At 47.6% G+C, this 22,243-nt stretch overlaps 1 protein-coding gene across 1 annotated transcript in view; it reads right to left on the bottom strand.

Moving 5' to 3' along the window:
- Positions 1-15,800, bottom strand: part of PRDM11 (PR domain containing 11) — a 54,475-nt gene extending 38,675 nt beyond the window's left edge. Inside the window, exons 1-3 of the mRNA XM_006865038.1 lie at positions 15,682-15,800; positions 15,238-15,341; positions 14,556-14,818 (exon numbers count right to left, since the gene is read on the bottom strand). Of these exons, the coding sequence (XP_006865100.1) occupies positions 14,556-14,818; positions 15,238-15,341; positions 15,682-15,800 (486 nt within the window). The remainder of the gene's footprint in view (positions 1-14,555; positions 14,819-15,237; positions 15,342-15,681) is intronic.
- Positions 15,801-22,243: the final 6,443 nt, after the last annotated feature.

Genomic DNA, 22,243 nt, shown 5'->3' with positions numbered 1-22,243 from the left:
CAACTATCAACACTCACGGAAGCAGCAATCAAGAAATCAAACGATGTACTATTGCATTAGGCAAATCTGCTGCACAAGACCTTTTTAAAGTGTTGAAGAGCAAAGATATCATCTTGAAGACTAAGGTGCACCAGACCCAAGTCATGGTATTTTCAATCACCTCATGTGCATGCGAAAGTGGGACATTGAATAAGAAAGACTGTAGAAGAACTGATGCATTTGACTTATGGTGCTGGAGGAGAATATTGCAAGTGCCATGGGCTGCCAAAAGAACCAACAGATCTTTGTTGGAAGAAGTGCAGCCAGAGTGCTCCTTGGAGGCCAGGACAGCCAAACTTCATCTCTCACACTTCAGACATATTGTCAGGAGGGAGCAGTCGATGGAGAAGGAGAGTCAGAGAAAAAGAGGAAGACCCCCAACGAGATGGATTGGCAAGTGGCAGCATCAATGGCCTCAAGTGTGGCGACAATAGTGAGGTTGGCCCAGTATTGGGCAGTGTTTCGTTCTGCTGTGCAGAAGGTTGCTACAAGTAGGTAGCGACTCAAAGGCACCTAACAACAAGAAAATCAATAATAACATGGGACACAAAAGCCTAAGGATCTGCCACCTTTTGCCTTATAAACAGCAATTTGGTGTTAGTAGTCATCTAGTGAATTCAAGCATTGGAAACTCCATGAATAACAAAATGAAACAGTTCCCCAACCTGAGTCATTCCCATGATAGGCTGCAGATTGAATTGCTGTGATCCATAGGCTTGTCATTGGCTGGTTTTTACATGTAGATTCACCAGGCCTTTCTTCATAGTCTAATTTTGGATGTTCTATTGAAACCATTCTGCATTACAGAAACACACAACACCCCACTGACGGGGATGGTGGCTGCACATGAGATATAATGGTGGAAATCCCTCACAGAAGGTGATAAGTCAACCACGAAACAATCACTGCCCTGAAGAGCAATGTAGTTTCAGTAAAACAATGTCGTCTGTCACATTAAATTAATTTTATTCATTTAAACTGTGTGATTTTTTTTTTGTAGTTCTGTTCATCTTTTTTAGTTTTATCACTTTGGTTTTATAATTATTTAAAAGCTGTAAGAAATTTTTGTTTATCTAGAAGTCCTGGTGTAGCACTGTGGGTTGAAGTGCTGGACTGTAAGGTCAGTTTGAACTGCAAGGTTGGCGGTTCAAGCTTGCTAGCCACTCCTTGGAAATCCTATATAAGGCTGCTGTGAGTTGGAACCCATTTGACAGCACTCAACAACAACAAAAGTTTCATGCCATAACTTTTTAACTAACATTAACATACAATGTTGGGTCCCCACAAACGTTAAAAAACCCTCCAAAACAAAAAACCACTGCACCTGACATGAAAAACCCAACATCAGTAGGGTACACTGAAGAGATCCGATTAGGAGCTGGTTTAAAGTAAGCATGGCTCCCAGAGCACACTCACCTTGGGCCCAAGTGCAAACAAGCCAAACCCACTGCCATCACAGCGTGGATTCCAACAGCAAGTAACCTAGTGGACAGGATGGAACTGCCCCACAGGTGTCCACGGCTGCCATCTTTTGCCACATCTTTCTGTTAGCAGCCAAACACTTAACCACAGTACCACCAGAGCTGCTTATACCCATGTGCACAAATGGTAAAACTGGACTCACATAAGAAATAAAAACTGATGAAATAGTATATCCCTTCCAAACTCGTCTTTTAAATTGTGGTCAAAATACATACAACAAAACCTTAGCCATCTCAACATTTTTTCACATATACAGGTCAGTGACGTTAATTAAACTCAGTACCCTCTAAACAGTAATTCTTCCTTCCCCTCTTCCATCTGCCCCTGGTAACCATGAATAAACCACGCCTGTTCCACATAGTTCATACTGGTGAACGGATACAACATTTATCCTTTCACGGCTGATTTCACTTAACAAAATGTGTTTTTAAGGTTCATGCATGTCGCAGCATGTACCAGAACTTCACTTCTCTTCACAGTTGAGGAATATTTCATTGTATGTATAGGTACACAGTCTCCAGGTTGCAAATTTCAGGCTTATGCACAACCCCCCTAACGCCTAATATATTAAAAATTTGAGGTACAAACAATAGTTCATGATAACAAATGGATGCTACTTGGCCATATGCATCAAATTATGATTATTATTATTGTATTATTATGTGAAAGATGTTCAAGTATTCCTTTAATTTTTTTTTATGCATAGAAAGATACACTCTGTACTATATGCTAAGACAAACATTTGTCTAACTGTTCCAACACACATACAAATTCGACTTATAGACAGATTTAGGAACGGAACTCATTTGTAATCTGGGGACTGTCTGTACCACGTTTTGTTTATCCATTCATCTGCTGATGGACAACTAGGTTGTTTACATCTTCTGGTGACTGAACCGTGCTGCAGTGAACATTGGAGTAGAGACAGGACAATTTCTAATGTTCCACTTTTGTTTGTATATAGAGGATGTTGAGAAAGATAGTCTCATGTCAGGCCAGAATTGATATGCTAGCATAATACATTGCTAGTTTAATGTAGGGGAGACTCTTTGATTTGGTTTGTGATTCAATAACCAAACACCTATACAAGCTGAGCCCAGTTAATGCTTCTGATATCAAGAGGGCTCTTATAATCAAGGGTCCCTCTTTTCCTCTTGAAAAAACGTGATATAGAACCAATAGTGTTTTATGGCCCATGGCATCTTAGAATTTGAGAAAAGTGTGGTTTTCTAGCATCATCTTCCACCAAGTTCACTCCTCTCTACTACTACTATTTGTCCTATTATCACCCACCTCAATACTACATGTGTGCCCCAGGTCCTTTGAACATGCTGCTAGAGCCCGTGATGCTGTGTTCTCTCAGTTCCTGACTCTGCAGACCAAACACTTCAACTCATCCCTCAAGACCTACTTTAGGTCTGGAAGTAATGATAGCCCAGAAGCAATGCACACACCCAGTGTGTCATGATCCTGGTTTCTAAACCCCATTTTTAATACACAGAATCCCAGGAGAGATGGTGATTCAGAGATAGGACATGACAAGTATGAGCCTACACCATCTCTTTGTGCCAGAAGAGAAGGAACCACTCAAAGAATAGTGGGGATACGGCAAGAGGACAAGCAGCCAGCCTGAGGGGCTCCCATTGGCACATACAGGACAATTTAAATATCAAAACGGATAATGACAGAAATGGACTAAAAATAGAAAATTCATGAATTTATCTGTTGTTGTTGTTAAGTGTTGTCGAGTCAGTTCTGACTCATCGCGACCCTGTATAGGGTTTCCAAGGAACAACGTGGGTTTGAACTGCCAACCTTGTGATTTACAGTCCAGTGCTGATCCTACAGTGCCATAGTAGGAGTCCGGATTGCTAATAAAATCCTTTTTAAATAGGGGATTGGATGAAGATGGAGATGGAGCATTTTTGTTTTTGACAGAAGAATGCTAAGTAATAAATTAGAAGGAATAGAAGAAAAAGAAAAATTGTTTTAAACCACAAATAATAATTGACACATGCAAAAATCATTAATAGTTGCTAAAACTGTTGAGTCATAAAATGCAGAGGAATTTCTTGAAAAACATCTTATCCATCCCAAAACTCCCAATAACAAGACAAAATGACTTCAGGTGCCTCCTGATACAATACAAGGAAAAAGACACAACCCGTGCCAAAAGTGAAGGAGCTTGAGCTATCATGAGAAAACAATCAGATAAAGCTACACTGCAGAACATTCTACAAGCAAAGGGTCTGGATTCTTCTCAAAAGAGTCAACAGCATGAAAGAAAGTAAGGAAAAGACAAGTGGGGAGGGGCTATATTCGAGAACAAAGAAGACTAAAGAGCTATGATAACAATGTTAATATGTGATGTCTGAGTGGGTCCTAGAGGGAGCTGGGAGAATCGGAACATGCAATACAAATTAATATTATATTTCTGCTACATTCTCTGTGTGTAATGATTATAGCATGACAATATAGGCCAGGGGAGTCCCGGTGTGGAGCTGTAAGATAAGTGCTTGACCACAAAGTCGATTTGAAATGCAAGGTGGCGGTTCAAACCCAGAAGCTACTCCTCAGAAACCCTATAGAGGGTCGCTATGAGTTGGAACCAACTCGATGGCACTTATTAACAACAACAATCTAAAGCCAGCAGTCAGAAAACTATTGCCAGCAAGTTCAGTCCAGTCCTGTACAACTCCATTTGTTTTTAGACAGCCCTAGTGATAAGGAGTCCTGGTGTGGCGCTGTGGGTTAATGCGCCAGACTGCAAAGCTGTTTGAACTGCAAGGTTGGAGGTTCAAGCTTACTAGCTAGCTGCTCCTTGGAAACCCTATACAGGGTCGCTATGGGTCGGAAACAACTCAACAGCACTTCACAACAACAACCAGTGTTAAGGGTTAACACGCTGTGGGTTAATGCGCTGGACAGCATAGTCGGTTGAATCGCACGGTTGGCAGTTCAAACTCACCAGGCGCTCCTTGAAAATCCTACACAGAGTCTCTATGAGAGTTGGAACTGACTTGACAACACTTAACAACAACAACAGAATTAAGAAGGTTTTGGCATTTTTTTAGCATTTGGGGGAAAAAAGGATACTTAAAAATGATATGAAATTCAAATTTCAGTGTTCATAAATAAAGTTCATCTGGTAGTGTAGCGGTTATGAATCGGGCTGTGAACCGCAAGGTCAGCAGTTCTAAACTACCAGCTGTTCTGCAGGAGAAAGCTGAGATTTCTGCTTCTGTAAAGATTTACAGCCTTGGAAACCCTGTACAGGGTCACTATGAGTCAGAACCGACTCCATAGCACATAACAACAACAACAAAGGTTCACAATAAAACTGGGAGAGTTGAATAGTTGCAAAAAGCTATTATTTTTGTTGGTTGTTAAGTGCCATCAAGTAGGTCTGACTCATAGCAACCTTGTAAAAGGTTTCTAAGGAGCAGCTGGTGGATGTGAACTACTGACTTTGTGGTTCACAGTCCAGTGCTATGGGATTCACAGTCCAGTGTTGATTCTACAGCATCACACCAGGAGTCCCACGAAATCTAAACTATTTACCAGGTGGCCCTTTCAGAAAAAGTCTGCCAACTCTGGTATAGGAGAACGCCTTGTTATTAAGATATCAAGGTTGAAGTATTTAGAAATAAGGTATCATGATGTGTGTACAGCTCAGAAACAAACAAAAAAGGGTGTGGTATGTATGTATGTATGTATGTATGTATGTGGGCATGCATATAGAGACAAAGACAAACATAAAGTGTTAGCAATAGCTGAATCCACATACACGATGTGTGGCTCTTCATTATATTGTTTTTTATCATACTATTTTTACAAAATAAAGTTAGTAGAAATGAACAAATCAATAACCACAAAGGACATGAACGTATACACACACACACACACCCAGCTGTCTCAAATGCCTCTTCCTTCTGAGACGGGTCTGGGTGGATTCAAAACTAACCACCTTTTGCTCAGCAGTCGAAACCTTTGTGGACAAGCCTGTATCCTCCCTTCCCTGCACTCCCCATGAACTTGGTGAGACCTGCCTCCTGTCTCTTGCTCACCTCTCAAGACATTAAAGCTGTCTCCTTGAACTTCCATCTATCCCAGGCACTTGGATTTCTCAGATCCGATTCTGGAGAGTGTGCCGCAAGCTTCTGCATGTCCAATTTCAGATTTTAAAATGACTCCCCATTTTACGGTGGGAGCTGAAATAGAAGCATCTTTTCTCATCTGCTTCAGAACAGTGGGAGTCTGGCATGTAGGGAGGTTGACAGTGAGGAGAACTTCCGTCACACAGCATCCTCTTTGTAAGGATGCCAGAGAAATCTCCTGTCCAGTCTCAGTCCCGAAGGACTTTGTTGTTGTTGGGAAGATGCACAGCAGAACAAACATCAAAACAATGTCTATATGTACAATTCAGTGACACTGGTTAAATTCTACGAGTTACGTATCTGTTCTCACCTTCCTTTTCCAAGTTGTTCCTTCCCTATTAACATAAACTCACTGCCCGCTGATTTCCTGTTTAATCTTTCAAGCTGCTATAGATAGATCTTTGAAAAGTACCAATGCTCGCAGCAGACATTTTAAAAATTATTATTAGGTAAGCTAAACACCACTTAGCGTAGTGGTTACGAATCTGGCTGTGAACCGCAAGGTCAGCAGTTCGAAACTACCAGCTGTTCCGTGGGAGAAAGATGAGGTTTTCTGCTCCCATAAAGATTTACAGCTTCGGAAACCCTGTACGGGGTTGCTATGAGTCGGAACTGACTCCACAGCACATAACAACAACAAACACCACTTAAGGAGTCCCAATAGCGTAGTGGACTACAAACTGGACTGCTAACTGCAAGGTCAGCAGTTCGAATCTACCAGTTACTCCACAGAAGAAAGATGATACTTTCTGCTTCCACAAAGATTTATAGCCTCATGGTCACTATGAGTCGGAACCAACTTAATGGCACACAACCACCACTATCACCAACACCAAATACTGTTGTGTTTGAAGAAGGCTTCAGGGGAGATTTCTAGTTTACAGCTTAAAGATGATCTCAGGGAAACAGTGTCAGGAGTCCAGCCTCAGAGGCTTCAGAAAGGCTCCATTCTAGGAGAATTTAAGATGCTGCTGTGCATTTTCCCTCTTTAGATCAGGCATCTCCTATACTACTTGGTATTTTCCTACAATGGGAAGACTGTACTAGTAGCTGGGCCCTCGCTGCTTTGACTCAGGGCAACCCCATGTGTTCCAGAGTAGAAGTGCCCCATAGTTTTCTAGGCTGTAATTTTTATGGATCACCCCGACTTTCTTCCAAGGTTCTGCCAGGTGGGTTTGAACTGCCAACCTTTTGGTTAATGGTCAAGTACAAAACTATTTTCACCACCCAAGGACCTTAATACCTGGTCAGGCTCCCCTTTTCCCAGATTTGGACCCTACAAGAGTATTTATTGTTGTTGTTAAGTGCCATCGAGTTGTTTCTGACTCATAGTGATCCCTGTATAGGGTTTCCAAGGAACAGCTGATGGGTTTGAACTGTGGACTTTGCAGCCCAGTGCTGATCATACAGCGCCACACCACAGCTATAGATTGTCTATGAGCATAACATATATGGAGCCCTGATGTAGCACTACAGGATAATGCACTGGCCCAAAAGGTCAGTTTGAACCACAAGGTTGGAGGTTCAAACTCACCAGCCACTCCTCGGAAACCCTATACAGGGTCACTATGAGTCGGAACCGATTCAATGGCACTTACCAACAACAACAATGCAGCACACATAAAGTACCATTATGGTATGCATTTTAAACCTCATTCCTGGCTCCAATAAGAGTCTCCACTCCTGTTTTCATTTTCTTTTTTTCCCTTCCTCTCTCAGTTTTAATAGAAAATCATGTTATATTTTATACATCCTGCTAGGCTGCCCTAAATCCTTTCTAGAACAAAACTGGGTGTATGTGAAAATGAAAATAGAAACTTTGTTGGCTTCCTCCTTCTTCTACCTCTTTACCAAACCAGACAGCTGCATCGCACCCACAAGTGCCACCGTACCCACGGTGCTGTCCCTGGCCTGCCGTGCCTGAGGGCAGCCCAGGAGACCACAGCCATGGTTGATGGGGTTTATCATTTCCAATGAGATGAAAAAAACAGGAACGGACATCGCTTTTCTAAACAGTCAGCAGTGAGTGTAAAACTCCTACTAAGGAAGCCAGGTCATGAAGGAAGAGCACGAGCTGGAAACAGCCATTTGCTCCATGAAACCCAGACCCTGTCCCTGCACCACACAAACATAGAAAGACCAGCTTTCCATGCATCGGGGTGGGATGAGGGAAGGCAGGGCGGGGAGGTTGCTGAGAACAGAGCTTAGCAAGGCAAGAAAGTAGGAGCAGGCATGACAGATCAGGGAGGCAGACTGAGGGCAGTGGAGTCAGACAGTGTGGGTTTGAACCCCACCTCAACTATTCTCTAGCTGTTTAGCTTTGTGCAGAATGACTCAACTTCTCTAGGCCTTGGTTTTCTCGGTAGTGAAAGAGAGGCTTGCAATCTCCTTCTGAAAGATCAGCATTGAGAACCCAGGGGAGCACGATTCTACCTGGGCACACATGGGGTCACCATGAATCGGAGCTGACTCACAGTGACTGCTGGTTTCTATTTTCTCTTTTTCTCAGGATCACCGTCCTCATATCTATTGGAATAGAGAACATGTGGGGACAGTGGAATGGAGCATGTTCTACTGGAGAGGAGATAAGGCATTTGAAGGCAGGAAAAGGGTCAAGACGGTGATGCTAAGTCTAGCTTGGGGACAGGATTTGACAAATGAATACAGTTTAGGAGGTGGAGCTTCTGATTCTGCTCCCAAATCAGTGCTGTGGCCCAGCCTAGCTCTCCTCTCCTCTGCTACCACTGAGCTCACCTGAGCACCCCATTGCCTCTCCGCATATACACAGAGCCCCTGCTTTTTGCACCATCTCGAGCCTGTCTTCTTTACCAGCCCTTCAATGCCTTCTTCATTTGGAGATCATGAAGGTCACTCTTTCCCCGTGGTCCTCTGATGTCCAGTGGCTCTCTCTCTGCCCTCACTCACTTGCCCCAGCTCCACAACCCTGTGCTCCAGCCCCACTGCTGGGGAGCATCTTCTTGCAGGTTCTCGATGTCCTGGTAAGGAACCCCTGAGAGAGTAACACCCCTGTTCTCTAGCCCTATCCCTGGAAGTCTGCTCTTGACTGGCAGACACTAGTCCAGGACCAGGGTGTAAGCTTAGCAATTTTAAATACTTCTTTCATGCCCAACTACAGATGAAGGCCAGGCAGAGAACCTGGGGATGTCCCTCTGCTTTAGACACCTTAACCTACCTTCCTTGCTGGGTTCCCCCAAGGTGTAGACTGTGCTTTGGGGCAGGGGGAGGAAATGGGTTCCTAATAGCCTCCCCGCCTGCCCCCGGCACGGTTTTCACTTTGCTCCCTGTAATCTTCCCGAAGGCTGAGATCCTGCCAATGGCCTCCTTGCTGAACTTCTACCCTTTCTTCAAGACCCATCCCCACTGGGCCCAGTCAAAAGCAACCCTCCCCAGTCCCTGCAGTTCTGTGCAGTGCTGCAGCCGCTGGCAAAGCTTGCCTTTGTAGGAGGTGGTGGGGGAGGTACCCTCCTATCGATGCAGACCCTGCTCCCTGGAGCTGGACTCAGGGAGAAAGCCCCCTGCACTTCTGTCTCCCTTATGCCTCCCTGCCCGGGGCTTGAATGGGAGTTGTTCTGTGTCTATGTGGGTGGGTTTAAGTGGAATGTGTGACCACATTGACCCAGGATGACTATTAAGTGCTCCAGCCCTCGATCAAGTTGAAGGACTCCCCAGAAAGCTCCTTTAAGCTCCCTAGCTTCGTGGAAAAGCCCCATCTCTGAAGGAACTCAAGCTCTACCATGTACCAGCTACTGGACGCAGGGCCATTACTTCATCTTTTTGGCCCTGTGCTTCCTTACATGAACGAGAGGGGTCACCATGCCCACCTCTAGGACTGTGGGAAAGAGGAGTAAGATGGTATACAGAAGGTGCCTAGTATTTAGCTGGCACATAATAATTGCTTCCAAGCACCAGGACTTTTAAAATTAGCCATCCACACTATTGGCTCTCTTCCTTATCCCCACTCACATTCAACCCACAGCAATCTGGCTTCTGCCAGTAAAATGGCTCTGGACAAGGGCCTAAGACTCCCCCATTGTCCAGGCCAGTGGGGACTTTCAGTCCTCAAGCTTCTTGTCCTGGTGCAGCACCGACCTCACGTCCAACCCTCCTCCTCCAAGCTTCCCACTCATCCTCGGAGACACAACCATCTTGCCTTTGCTGCTCTTCCACCTCCCTTACAAGCTCCTTGCTTCGGCTCATCCCCTCTGAGGACTCGTTAAACTGGCGTTTCTCAGGGGAAGGCTTCTGTTCTCCATCTCCAACATCTCTCCTCCCAGAGCTAAGACTGCAGATATGTATGTGCCACTTGAGGACTAAGGTGCACCAGACCTAAGATACGTTAGTTCTGATTGCCTCACGTACATCTGAACGCTGGGCAGTGAACAAAGAAGAATTGATGCCTTGAAATTGTGGTGTTGACAAAGAATACTGGATAGATCACAGACTGCCAGGAGAATGAACAAATCTATCTTGGGAGAAGTACAGTCAGGATGCTTCTTAGACACGAGGCTAACCAGACTTGGTCTCATTTACTTTGGACATGTTATCAGGAGGGACCAGTCCCTGGAGAAGAACATCAACAAAAAAAGAGGCAGACCCTCAATGAGATGAATTGACACGGGGGCTGCAGCAATGGCTCAAGCACAGCAATGATGTGAGGATGGTGCCGAACCAGGGGGTGTTTCATTCTGTTGTGTGCAGGGCACTATGAGTCAGAACCGACTCGACGGCACCTAACAACAGCAGTTCTCCCTGACACCCAGCTTTTGCCTCGGGATGCAAAGTCTCTGGGGAGCGCCCGACTACTGACCTAAAGGTTGGTAGTTAAACCCTCCCAATGGCACCATAGAGAAAAGGTCTGGCAAATCTTCCTGTATAACAATTATAGTCAAGAAAATCCTACAGAGCAGTCCTACTCTGTAACACATGGGTCACCATGAGGTGGAATCAACTTGATGGCAATGGGATTGGGTTTTGTTTTGGTTTATTTATTTTTTGCCTTGATGCTGCAGACCTCCATATCACACCTCTGGGCAGCTCCCCCTGGTCATCTGACAGCCACTTCAAACTCTAGTTACCCCAGCTGAACTCGCCTTCTCCACTCTCCTTAATCTCAGGTCCCCTTCCTCCACCTTGTTTCCCATTTTAGCAGACGTCCCCTCAAACTCATTAGTTCCTTTTCTGTGCACCACAGACGTAGTGCTCAAAACAACGTATACATACAAGAGGGCTCCAAGAAGTTTGTAGAAACATGGAATGAAAGATAATGGAATTTTTCCAGGAATTGTTTGGAGGCCCCTCATACTGACATACAGCTCTGGAGATCTTAAGTCCTAAAGGCAGGGACTTGCCCAAGCTGAGGAAAATCTGTTTCGTTGACTTTTCAAGCTTTTAGAGGCTGTCTGCATTCCTAGGCTCATGGCCCCATCCCCTATCTGAAGGCCAGTAGGCTAGCATCTTCCAATCTCTCTCTGACTCTAATCCTTCTGCTTGCCTAACCAAGTACCCTGGTGATAACATTGGGTCGACTCAGATGATCTAGGATTCATTCCCTAACACAAGAGCCTTAACTTAATTACATCTGCCATATCCGGCAACACAGTCACAATTTACACGGATCAGGGCACTGACTTCTTTGAGGATGATGATTCAGCCTACCGCGCCTAGCAGATGTGTTCCTATCTGCTTTCATCCTCTCCTGTCCTCTGGACCATTTTCATCACAGAAGAGAAGTTAACCCACTTTCTTTCCATGTCCAACACCTCCATCTGAACCTTCTCATGAAACACAGACATTTACTGATCATGCTTATCGCGACTTTATATCCAATCATTTCTTCAATGGAATACCTCCCTGTATGTTTTTTCAGTTTTTTTGAATTGTGGCAAAAAGAGATACAACAAAGCATTTGCTGATTCAACAATTTTTACATGGACAAAAATTCAGGGACATTGATTATGCTCTCATATTGGGCCACCATTGTTTTCTTTATTAAATACCGTTGAGTCGGTTTTGACTCATAGCGATCCTGTATAGGGTTTCCGAGGAGCTGCTGGTGAGTTTGAACCGCTGACCTCATGGTTCAAACCTACAGCACCACACCAGGATTCCACCATTACCACTCTCCTTTTTCAAATTACTCCATCAGTGTTAATGATGGAGGAATTTGAAAATGATGATCCCATCTCACTTTTAAGGATTAAGAAACCCTTCTGACCCCATATCTTCCTCCAGCATCTAAGAAGTGGCTATGATAGTCACCCCCTTCATTCTAAAAAGGTTTCCACCCCATCACTCTTCTGAAAGCCAGTCTCAGATGCTGACATTTGGAACCGGATCATTCTTTGGGGGTGGTGGGGAGAAGGCTGCACTTCCTATTCCTGAACGTCTAGCAATCTCCCTGACTCTACCTTCTAGATGACATTAGCATTTCCCCGTCAAGTGGTGACAAGCAAAATGTCTCCAGACATTGCCAGATGTCCCCTGGGGAGCAAGCTCATCCACAGTTGAGAGCCACAGCTTTCCAGTAACAGCTAAAGTCACTGGTGACCAATGACCTCCCTGGCACTGAATCCAGTGGATGTTATTTTAGAACTTCTCTTGCTTGTCTTCACAGCAAAATCTGACGCTGCTAGCCCTCTGGACCCTCCCTTCTCCCTCTATGTCCACAGCACTGTCCTCTTTGGAGCCTCCTTCGCGTCTCTGGCCTCTCTTTTGCAGGACCGCCTTGCATTCCAGGCAATGAACTACTGAAATTCCTCAAAGCTCAGGACTAGATCCCTTCCCTAGGTCTTCCTCCAGACAGAGCCTTGGTCCAATGGACTACCAAGGTACAGCTGATTCATAAAATAACCTCTTGAAGTTTCTCCTCCAACCTCCAATCTCACATGCTCAACTGCTTCCCTGATATCACCATTTGAGTATCTTGATGTCACTCTAAACTCACCAAGTCCAAAACCAGAAACACAGTTTTCCCCTCAATCTGGTCCCCTGTGCAATGTCCCCATTACTCAAAAGAAATAAGCAAGGCCACCCTGGACACTTCCCATGCCTTTGCTTGGTTAATTTCCAGGTCAGACAGACCTTGTCCATTTCTGAAGTATTTCACAAACCAATTCATTTGTCTCCATTTCCTGAGTCCCCGCCCTCGCCCACAGCTCCACCATTGCCAACTTAGAGAAGTACCAACAAAGACCATTGCTGTCCCATCAACTCCAACTCACAACAGTCTTTTAGGACAGAGTATAACAGTCTTGTAAGGTTTCTGTAATGTTTGCAGAAGCAGACTGCCACTTCTTTCTTCCAAGAAGCAGTTGGTGGGTTCATACCAGCAACCTTTCCATTAGTAACCACTGCACCACCAGGGCCTCTAGAGAACTTGGCACAGGCCTCTAACTGGGCTGTGGGCACCCATCTTGACCAACCTCTTTCCATTAGTTCTCCAGGCTAGAGGCAGCAAAGTTGACCCTTTCAAAACATCAACACCACAAGGTGACTACCTACCTGATCCTGACTGTCCTCTCCAAAGGACCCCCGCTCACACCCTGCTACCACCATACCCAACTTTCTCCAAGTTTCTCTGAATGGTCCACTCTTCTGGATGCCTGGAGCAATTTTATACCCACTTCTAAGACTACAGGAGTCCGTAGCTAGTGCAAATGGTTACGAGCTCGGCTGCTCACTGAAAGCCTGATGGTTCAATTTCAATCAAGTGTGCCTTGGAAGAAAGTCCTGGCAAACTATTTCTGAGTGATCACAGCCCTTGAAAACTCTATGTGGCACAATTCTACTCTGTAATATGTGGAGTATCCAGGCATCAACTCGAAGGCAACTGTTACTCATTAAGTCTTCAGCTACAGCAAACCTTCCCTGGCACCCTCGACTAGGCTAATCAACATCATCACACTAATACTAGTGGACAGCCACTGTGCACTTCCTAAGCACAGGTGTGGTTCTAAGAGCGTTACAATATCAACTCATTTAATATCCATGAACAGTGACTACTATCCTCATGCTACAAAGCAAGTACACAGAGAGGTTCAAGGTCACACGAGATAACAATGAGCAAAGTTGGCTGAGATTATGGAGTTGGGCTCCAGGACCCAAATTTCCAGGCTCTGTGGACACTGCCAGAGTCCTGGTGTGGCACTGCGGGTTAATACGCTAGATTGCAGAGTCATGAACCTCAAGGTCAGTGGTTCAAGCTCATTAGCTGCTCCTAGGAAACCCTATAGGAGGCTGTTAAGAGTCGGAAGCAGCTCCACGGCACTTAACAACACGAACACTGCCACCTCCCTCTGTAGTTACGTTTCTAGAGTCTCCTACAGCAAACCCCTCCAGTAGCAATTTTCCCATGTGACTGTACTTGTCCAATGCCTGTCTTCCACACCACACCATGTGGTCCCTGAGGGCAGGGACTATATCTGTCTTGTTAAGACATTACCTCTAGCACCTGGCCCACTGTGCTCTTTAAATGGATGGTTCTGCACCCCCACAGTTCCCAACTCCAAGGTGCCCACTCTACAGGAAGAGCAGACAAAACCCTTTGCAGACACCACTGAATGGCCCACCAGACACACATGAGAAATCGTGGGAAAATCATCCCGTGTTCTGCCTGTCTGGCTGCCTGTGTTCTCATTGGATCCCCACTAACTACTGTCAGCTGGGATCCTTAGCATGGTTCTTGGCCACCAAGGGTCATAACCACTCAGCCTGGAACAACCAAGAGCCACCCTCTACAAGTCTGGGAGAGATGGCAGAAAAGCACTGGGGTCAGGCTGGGCCAGGATACAGCTCCCCCTGCTGGTTCCTCTCTAGGTTCCTGACACCCTCTCCCAGCAAACAGTGAGGGATGCTCACCAGCCACGAGAAGAAGCCAGCCGACTTGTCCTGGGTGGAGATCTGCCCCTCGTAGGGACCGAAGATATGGCCCTTGGGGATGACTTCATTGATGCACCGCACATCCTTCTCACCACTGGCTTCCTTGACCACCTCCATGCCCTGGGGAATGGTGAGGGCCGCCCGTTCCGGGATGCCCATGGGCACCGGAGTGTCAGACACAAACACAGGGGGGCCGTGGTTTGGGCATTCGTCCACAAAGTATTCCTGGCAGGACTCACAGACTGCAGGGAAGGAAAGAGGAGGGGGTGCTCAGTTGTAGCGGGAAGGCGGGATGCCTGTTGCATGTAGCTTGGGGCTCCGAGCCAGCTGCAGGTCCCTGTGTCTTCAATACCAATAACCCATTACCCTCCCTGAGGGCTCAAAGGGTACTGCTGCCAGTGCCAAGGAAGCCAGCAGTTCCCTTTGTCTCAAATTTGAAAAAGGAGAAGAAAGAATGGGTCTGAGTTTGAATTGCAACTGTGCATCTGGAGTTCACAGTTGTGCATCTATGTTTCAGTCTCCTCAGACGATGAGGACTGACTGGGGCCTGGCCCTGTGGCTGACACATAGTATCATTAGTCTATTGCTGAAAATTCACTGACAGGGAGATGAGGTGCGGGGAGTGAGTGAGGGACAGCCCAGAGCCCCAAACTCCACTTACACCAGAAGTCCACTTGCTGCAAGCTTTGGGGCACGATGAGGTCACGCTTCCCCTTCAGTTTCTTGGGCTCAACATCCATGGCTGATGGATCTGGTCTCCTAGAGCTGACCAGAACAGGGGCCAGTGAAGATAGCAAAGAAGCCATCAACGAGGGAGAGGCCAATGGGGGTTGCGGGAGCCAGAGTCTAGCCAGAAGGCCACACAGGGACATGGGGTGGGTGGAGGAGCCCCTGCCAGCCACCAGCTCTCCTCAAGAGGTAGTGGAAAGGCAGAAGCTTGGGCTCAGGCTGACTTGGACCACTGCTTGGGTTTTCTAGAACCTGTGCTCATGTCTGGCCTGAAGTGCTGCCTAGAATAAACAGGGTTAAGGTAGGTGGGCTAGAAGTGGGAGCTCTCTCCTCAGGGTCCCCAATCAATCCCTCCCGTCCCCACAAGGGGCCTCACCAGGGCTGGCCATACTCCTGGTCGTGGAGTGGCGAGCAGACCTCTGTCTTCACCACTGTCACCATGTTCCCCACAGCAGCCTTGGTCTGCCCCAAGCACTCCTTCATGTTCTCAGTCATTCTGTCCTGGGAATGCGGGAGGCGGGACAGGAAGAGGATCAAAGAGACAGGGGAAGTGGGGTGAGTGGTGGAGAGGGCAAGCGGGGGTCCTGTGGAGTCTGGTTACCCTCCCTGCCATCCCCAGAGGAAGTGCTGAGAGTACACACAACAAAAACAGCTGTAGCCCGGCCAAGAGAAAATACCATTTCTATCCTGGGCTGGTCCTGGGGACGACTGGAGCCACCAGCCCCATGGGGTCAGGGGCTGGGGCAGCTCAGGCTAGGAGGCAGGGCTGGGAAGGACAGCCTGGGCCCCAAGACCAGGGGGCAAAGGGCATAAGGATCCCACATAAGTCTGAGCACAAAAGTCTATACAGTAAGGCAACAGAGAAGGGGGCAATTCGAGTCCAGCTGGGACCAAGGGGTCTGAGGTGTCAGTGCTGCCCCTCACCCAGGGTTTGCCAGCACGTGCAGACTGGCCTTCTTGCCTGTTCAAAGCAGGTACAGGCGGAGCCTGGGGGTACAAGTGTGGACTGCTGGGGGCTGGAGCCCTGACTCCCAGCCCCACCCCACTCACTCTTAGGGCAGTTTCCCCAGCCCTCCGCTTACCGCCCTCCGCCACTGCACTGGATTTCAGCCCCTCCCTCGGGGCCCCAGGGTCCTCATGCCAAGCCCAGAGACACAGGTCGTGCCTGGCCAGCGAGCAGCTCGGTCTGGGAGCGCGCTCGGCCCAGGGACTGGGCGAGCAGTGTGTGTGAGTCACTACCCGGGGCCCCGCTGGCCCCACCCCTGTTCCTCGGCTAATCAGCCCCCTGTTCCCCACCGGGGCCCCAAGGCCGGCAGAGGCGGCAGGGAGGGGTGTAGGGAGGCAGGACGGCCTGCACCCTCCTCCGAGTCAGCAGAGACAGGGGGCGCCAGGGCTGGGGGGACTGGGGTGCCCGGGCCACCCGGGCTCCGGCGCCCGCGGATCGTCCCGTGCTGGGGTCCCGCGGGGGAAGTGTGAGAGATCAGTCCCGGGGGTGAACAGGGCAGGCGCAGGACCAGCTCTTTGCTCTCACCCACCTTCCCGGCGGGGAGCTCCCTGCCCGGCCCGGCACAGCGCCGCCCCCCACCCGCCAGGCCCGGCATTCCTTGCGGGGGCATGTGGCTTCTTGCCGGCCCCGGGGGCACGCAGTTGGCTGGCGGCCGGGTGGGGGGCACGCAGGGAGCGGTGGCCGCGGCGGGAGGAATTCCAGACCCTCTCACGGGCTCCGGCCCACGCGGGGATCTGGGGTGGGCGACAGCGCCGGGGAGGGCCTGGCCCTACCACCCGGTGAGCGTCCGAACAGGAATGGCAGCGAGCGTGGGGCAGGTCCCAGAAAGGAGCTGCCCGCTGCGCAGCCTGCAGCACCACCTGGACACACACCCTACTGGCTGAGCCGCTGCACCTTCTCCACCTGTGTGCCAAGCAATAGACAGGGCACTAAGCACTTGGTGCTTGATCCACCCAGGGGATGGATGGTCCCTAAGCAACCACGAGTGGACAAGGGTTGAGGATCATCCAGGCATAAACCAGAGCTCAGAGATGTCAAGTGACTTACTCAAGGTCACACAGCGCATTCCTGATGAGGTCTGGCCTGAAGCCTAGGGTGCCCCTCCAAGTAATTTTGAGACACAGAAACCCAAAATCCAAGCTTTCTGTTTCAGGTCTGGTTCACCTCTCTGTCACGTCTGCACCTAGTTCTGGTCCAGAATCTTGTCCAAGTGCCACATGGGGACAAGGCTCCTAGGTTTGTGAAGGATCACTCAACACCCCCTGCTGCTCTGAAGAGCACTTTTCATGTGGATGGGCAGTGTTCACACTAAACACAACTCCTGGCCCTACAGCCGAGTGGTTAGGAGCCTGGGCTCTGGAAATGCACTGCCTGGGTTCAAATCCCACTGATTGGCTGTGTTAACTTGGGCAGGACATCTAACTTCTCTGTGTTTCCACTTCTTCATCCGAAAATGTGGCTAACTGTAGATTCTACCCTTGATAGGCTGTATGAGGGGGCTTCCAAAAGTTCATGGAAAAATTCCATTCTCTTTTCATGTCATTTTCCCATGAACTTTTTGAAGCCTCCTTGTATTTTATGGACAGTGATGGATTTGAAGGGGGCCAGGCACCATTTCTTCACATCCCACTGAAGAAGTGACCAGCAATTTGTGTATGACTGATGTCATCCAGGGGTGACTTTGGATTTTAGTTGGCTTAATTTTTGAAGTCAATCCTTTGCAAACTCTGCCACTTTATTAGAAACAGACTGCTTGGAACTGTTTTTGCAATTTTCCCTCTCTGGCCCCTCTACCTTCCACAATCCCACCTGTAAGTCATGCTCCATCCTGCCAGAAGGCTTCTGAACCCGCTGCAGCCTCTACCTGCAGCACACCTGGGAAACACCTGCCTACCCATCCTTGAATCTTCATTGTCTTTCCCAGTCTACTTCTCCTGGTCCAATCTTCTCTCCTTCACAGCACTTGACACATTTATAAATTGCTTTTATTTAGATGATTATTTGATTGTTGTCTTCTTCCCATCAGCTCTTTGGAGGTAAGAGTATAGGTTCTTCGGCTCACATTGAATTATCAGCACCACCGCATAACCTTTGAGGATGCACTCACTTTCAAGGTCATACACTTGCAAGGTTGTCACCAGAGAGGAAGTGTCTTAGACACCTTGTTTGCCTGACCCTAGTCTCAGTCCTGCCTGGCACATTATTGTGGTTGTTAAGTGAGGTCGAGTTGATTCTGACTCATAGCGACCATGTATAGCGTTTCCAAGGAGTGGTTAGTGGGTTTGAACCTTGTGATTAGCAGCCCAGTGCTACCCTATGGCATCACCCCAGGACTGATTCCGAATAGATATTTGTCAAATGAATTCATGACCAAATGCGCCATGTCACAATTCTTTGCCCCCTCTTAACATGTCCCACTGTCTGCATTGAGAATCTCAGGCCTAGAAGAGACCTGCAGAGGAGACCCTGGGAGGGTGGACTATTGTTTTGAACCCTCATCCCCATAAAGCCTGTCCCAGGGAGCTCTCCAAGCAAGGCAAGGTGGGTGGCAGGAAGGTAGAGTGGTGGTGAAACACTGCAGAGATTGTGAAGGAATAAAGACCAATCCTGATAATTCGTTACAAATGAAAAGTTTTGTGACCCTGGGCAAGTCACTTAAACTCTTCAGGAATTAGTGCCTTCTTCAGTAAAATGAAATTGATACCTACGTTGTTGTGTTGTTGTTAAGTGTCATTGAGTAGGTTCTGACTCATAGCGACCTTGTATAGGGTTTTCAAGGAGTGGCTGGTGGGTTTGAATGGCTGATCTTGCAGTTCACACTGATCTGGTTGGTGATGCAGTGCTTATCCTAGGGCACCACACCAGGACTCCTAGGTTATCCCCCCAAAAAAACAAACCGAACCCAAACGATTCTGACTCACAGTGAGCCTATAGGACACAGTACAACTGTCTCTTAGGGTTTTCTAGGCTGTCATCTTTATGAACTCCTGGTATGAAGGATCAGCACTGGACTGAGAACCACAAAATCGGCAGTTCAAACCCACCAGCTGCTCCTTGGAAACCCTATACAGGGTCACTATGAGTAGGAACCAACTTGACTGCACTTAACAACATCAATAATCTTTATGGAAGTAAACTGTTACATCTCTCTCCCATGGAGTAGCTGGTAGGTTTAAACTGCCTGACATTCCAGTTCGAACCTGAGCGCTTAACCACGGTGCCACCAGGACCACTTAGGTTCTCTCTATGAGGAAGAAATTAGATAAAAGTTGTGGGAAAGAAGGCCTCTGAAGAAACCAAGTGCTACTGGTGTGTAAGGGATGGTTAATACTGGGTCACAGAGGCTGCCCCTAGGAAAGTGGGTGAGCAGGAGGAAAAGAAAAGATAGACAGACAGAGTGAAGAGAGACAAAAAGGAGATACAGGAAAGAGGGGGAAAGCAGGCAATAGTAAGAGAATATTGAATGCAGTGGAAGAAGAGGAGGAAAGGGAGGAGAAAAACGAAGTTGGGGATGGAAAGAAACTAAGAGAGGGGGACAGAGGAGACACGACAGGTAGCGCAGTAGTTAGGAGTCAGGCTGCTAACCTCAATGTAAGCAGTTCAAAACTACCAGCCAGTCCATGGGAGACTGATGAGGCTTTCTGCTCCTGTAAAGATTTACAACCTTGACCACCACCACCAAGGGTAGTACAAGGAGCCCTGGTAGTTAGTGGATTGTGAGCTGACTGCTAACCACAAGGTAAGCCGTTCAAATTTACCAGCAGCTCTGCAGGAAAAAGAAGAGGCTTTCTGCTCCCATAAAGATGTAAAGCCTTGGAAACCCTATACAGGGTCACTATGAGTCAAAACTGACTCCATAGCATACCACCACGATCAGTGTTAGCGCAGTAGGCTAAGACTTGAGGTCAGTGGGCTGAACTCACCAGCTGCTCTGCATGAGAAAAGATACGGCATTCTGCTTCTGTAAAGATTTTCAGCCTCAGAAACCCCGCAGAACCATTCTACTGTGTTCCGTAGGATTACTGTGAGTCCGAATCAACTCGTAGCTGCGTGTAATGGTCCCTGGTAAACCAACCATTTTCTTGTCAGAAAAGCATTCGTTTGTATCTCAAATAGAAGTGTCTGTGGGCGACTTGCTTGCATGTCTAATTTTTCATTAATATGCCACCTTTATCACATACAAAGTTTGTGATGGTTTATAATACAAACACCTACTCAACAGGACAGTTAAAGCAACTAGGGCTTCAGAAATCTCAGGGGAAAAGAGTGTGCCAACTATGCCAAGGTGGCTAGGCTTTCCATTCAGTTCTGAGCCTCCTGGCAGTCAAAGCAAAAAGGGAAACATGACAGGTTATAGTGTTACTGATGACTGTATGCACACTTATGCTTTCTTCAGTCTGGGATGAGTCCAGCTTCCTAGAAAACCAGGATCAAGTCTCCCTTGCATGACGGATGTGCAGTACAATTCTCTTCTGTATCTGTAAGAAAGGCTTTGGGGGCAGGGAGGGAGAAGCTGGGAGCTGGTGTCCCGCACTGGGTCCATCTCAGGGAGAAACAGCCCAGGTAACTTCTTCCCCAGTCTGTGCTGACTCTGCTTGTCCATCAAGGCTTGGGGAAAGCAGTGGTCGGCAGCCTCATGGAGGACTGGGTGCTGCTGCCAACGCTCGCTCTCAGCCGGCTCCTCTGAGTCTGCACACCCAGAGATTAGGCGTGTTGCAAACCCAGCAATGAGATGCAGGCCCAGGAGGATGAGGCCGACTACATCCCAGAGGCCTGCAGCTCCATTTTCACCCTGGGCAGGGTGCCAGGGTCCCAGGGTCCTGGAAGCCCAGCAGTCACTGTGGCCAGGGGACAGGGAGCCTGTGCCCACGTGGTCCCCACCACAGCATCCTCTGCTGTCCTTTGTGATCACAAAGGGAAGTGAGGTCAGGGGGCTAACCCAACGTCATACTCTGACCTGGGTTATCGATCCTAAATCTCAGTGCCATGAACTTACATGACCCTGAGCAAGCTCCTGGCTTGTCCTGGTCCTTAGTTTTCCCTTCCTAAAAAATACAAGATCCAACAAATGCGTCTTAACCAGTAACCCATCAGGATGGAGTTCAGGGAGGGCATGGGGCTCTTATAAGGGGGTCTGTGAATTAATATGCCCAGCAAGCAGTGCCTATAGAAATAATATAGATGCATTGAATGCATATGTAAGACAGAGTTGCAGATATATATGTCTTCATGATGAACAAAATATAACTTTATTGAAAATCTTACTGACTTCGGAAAGCCCTGACCGTAGCATGACTACTCACGAGCCGTGTAACCCTGAAAAACTGTATTAACCACTCCTGCCTCAGTTTTCCCATCTGTCCAGTGGGCCTGGTATCAGAGCCTATCTCGTAGGGCTGTTTTACCCAGAATAATGCCTGGCACAAAATAAGCACTCTATAAATCTTGGTTCTTATTATCATTCACTTTATTATTATTATTTTAAAAGTACAGCAGACACGTGGGCAGATTGGTGAGAATTTGTTTGACATTTAAAAGAAGGCCTTCACAAACAGCTGTTAAGTGTCCTGGAGTTGATTTCAATTCATAGACCCTATAGAAGGCTTCCGAGGAGCAGCTGGTGAGTTTGAACCACCGACCTTGTGATCCAGTGCTTATCCCACAGCGCCACACCAGGACTCCCTAAGTCTTGTTCGTTGCTGTCTAGCAGGCTCTGACTCATGGTGACATTGTGCATAACAGAATGAAACACTTCCTGGTCATGCGTCACTTCCTTTGACTGTTGTGTAAAGCCATCGAATTCAGGATTTTCCTCATTTTCTAGGAGCCTCTAATTTACCAGATCCAACGTCCTTTTCTAGCAACTGGTTTTTCTGATGATGTGTCCAATAAGTACATAGTGATTTTTATAAATCTATGCTATTAAGGTTAG

The sequence above is a fragment of the Chrysochloris asiatica genome, unplaced genomic scaffold (genome assembly GCF_000296735.1).
Source record: "Chrysochloris asiatica unplaced genomic scaffold, ChrAsi1.0 scaffold00075, whole genome shotgun sequence".
NCBI lineage: Eukaryota > Metazoa > Chordata > Mammalia > Afrosoricida > Chrysochloridae > Chrysochloris > Chrysochloris asiatica.
This window is presented reverse-complemented; position numbering and strand designations above follow the sequence as displayed.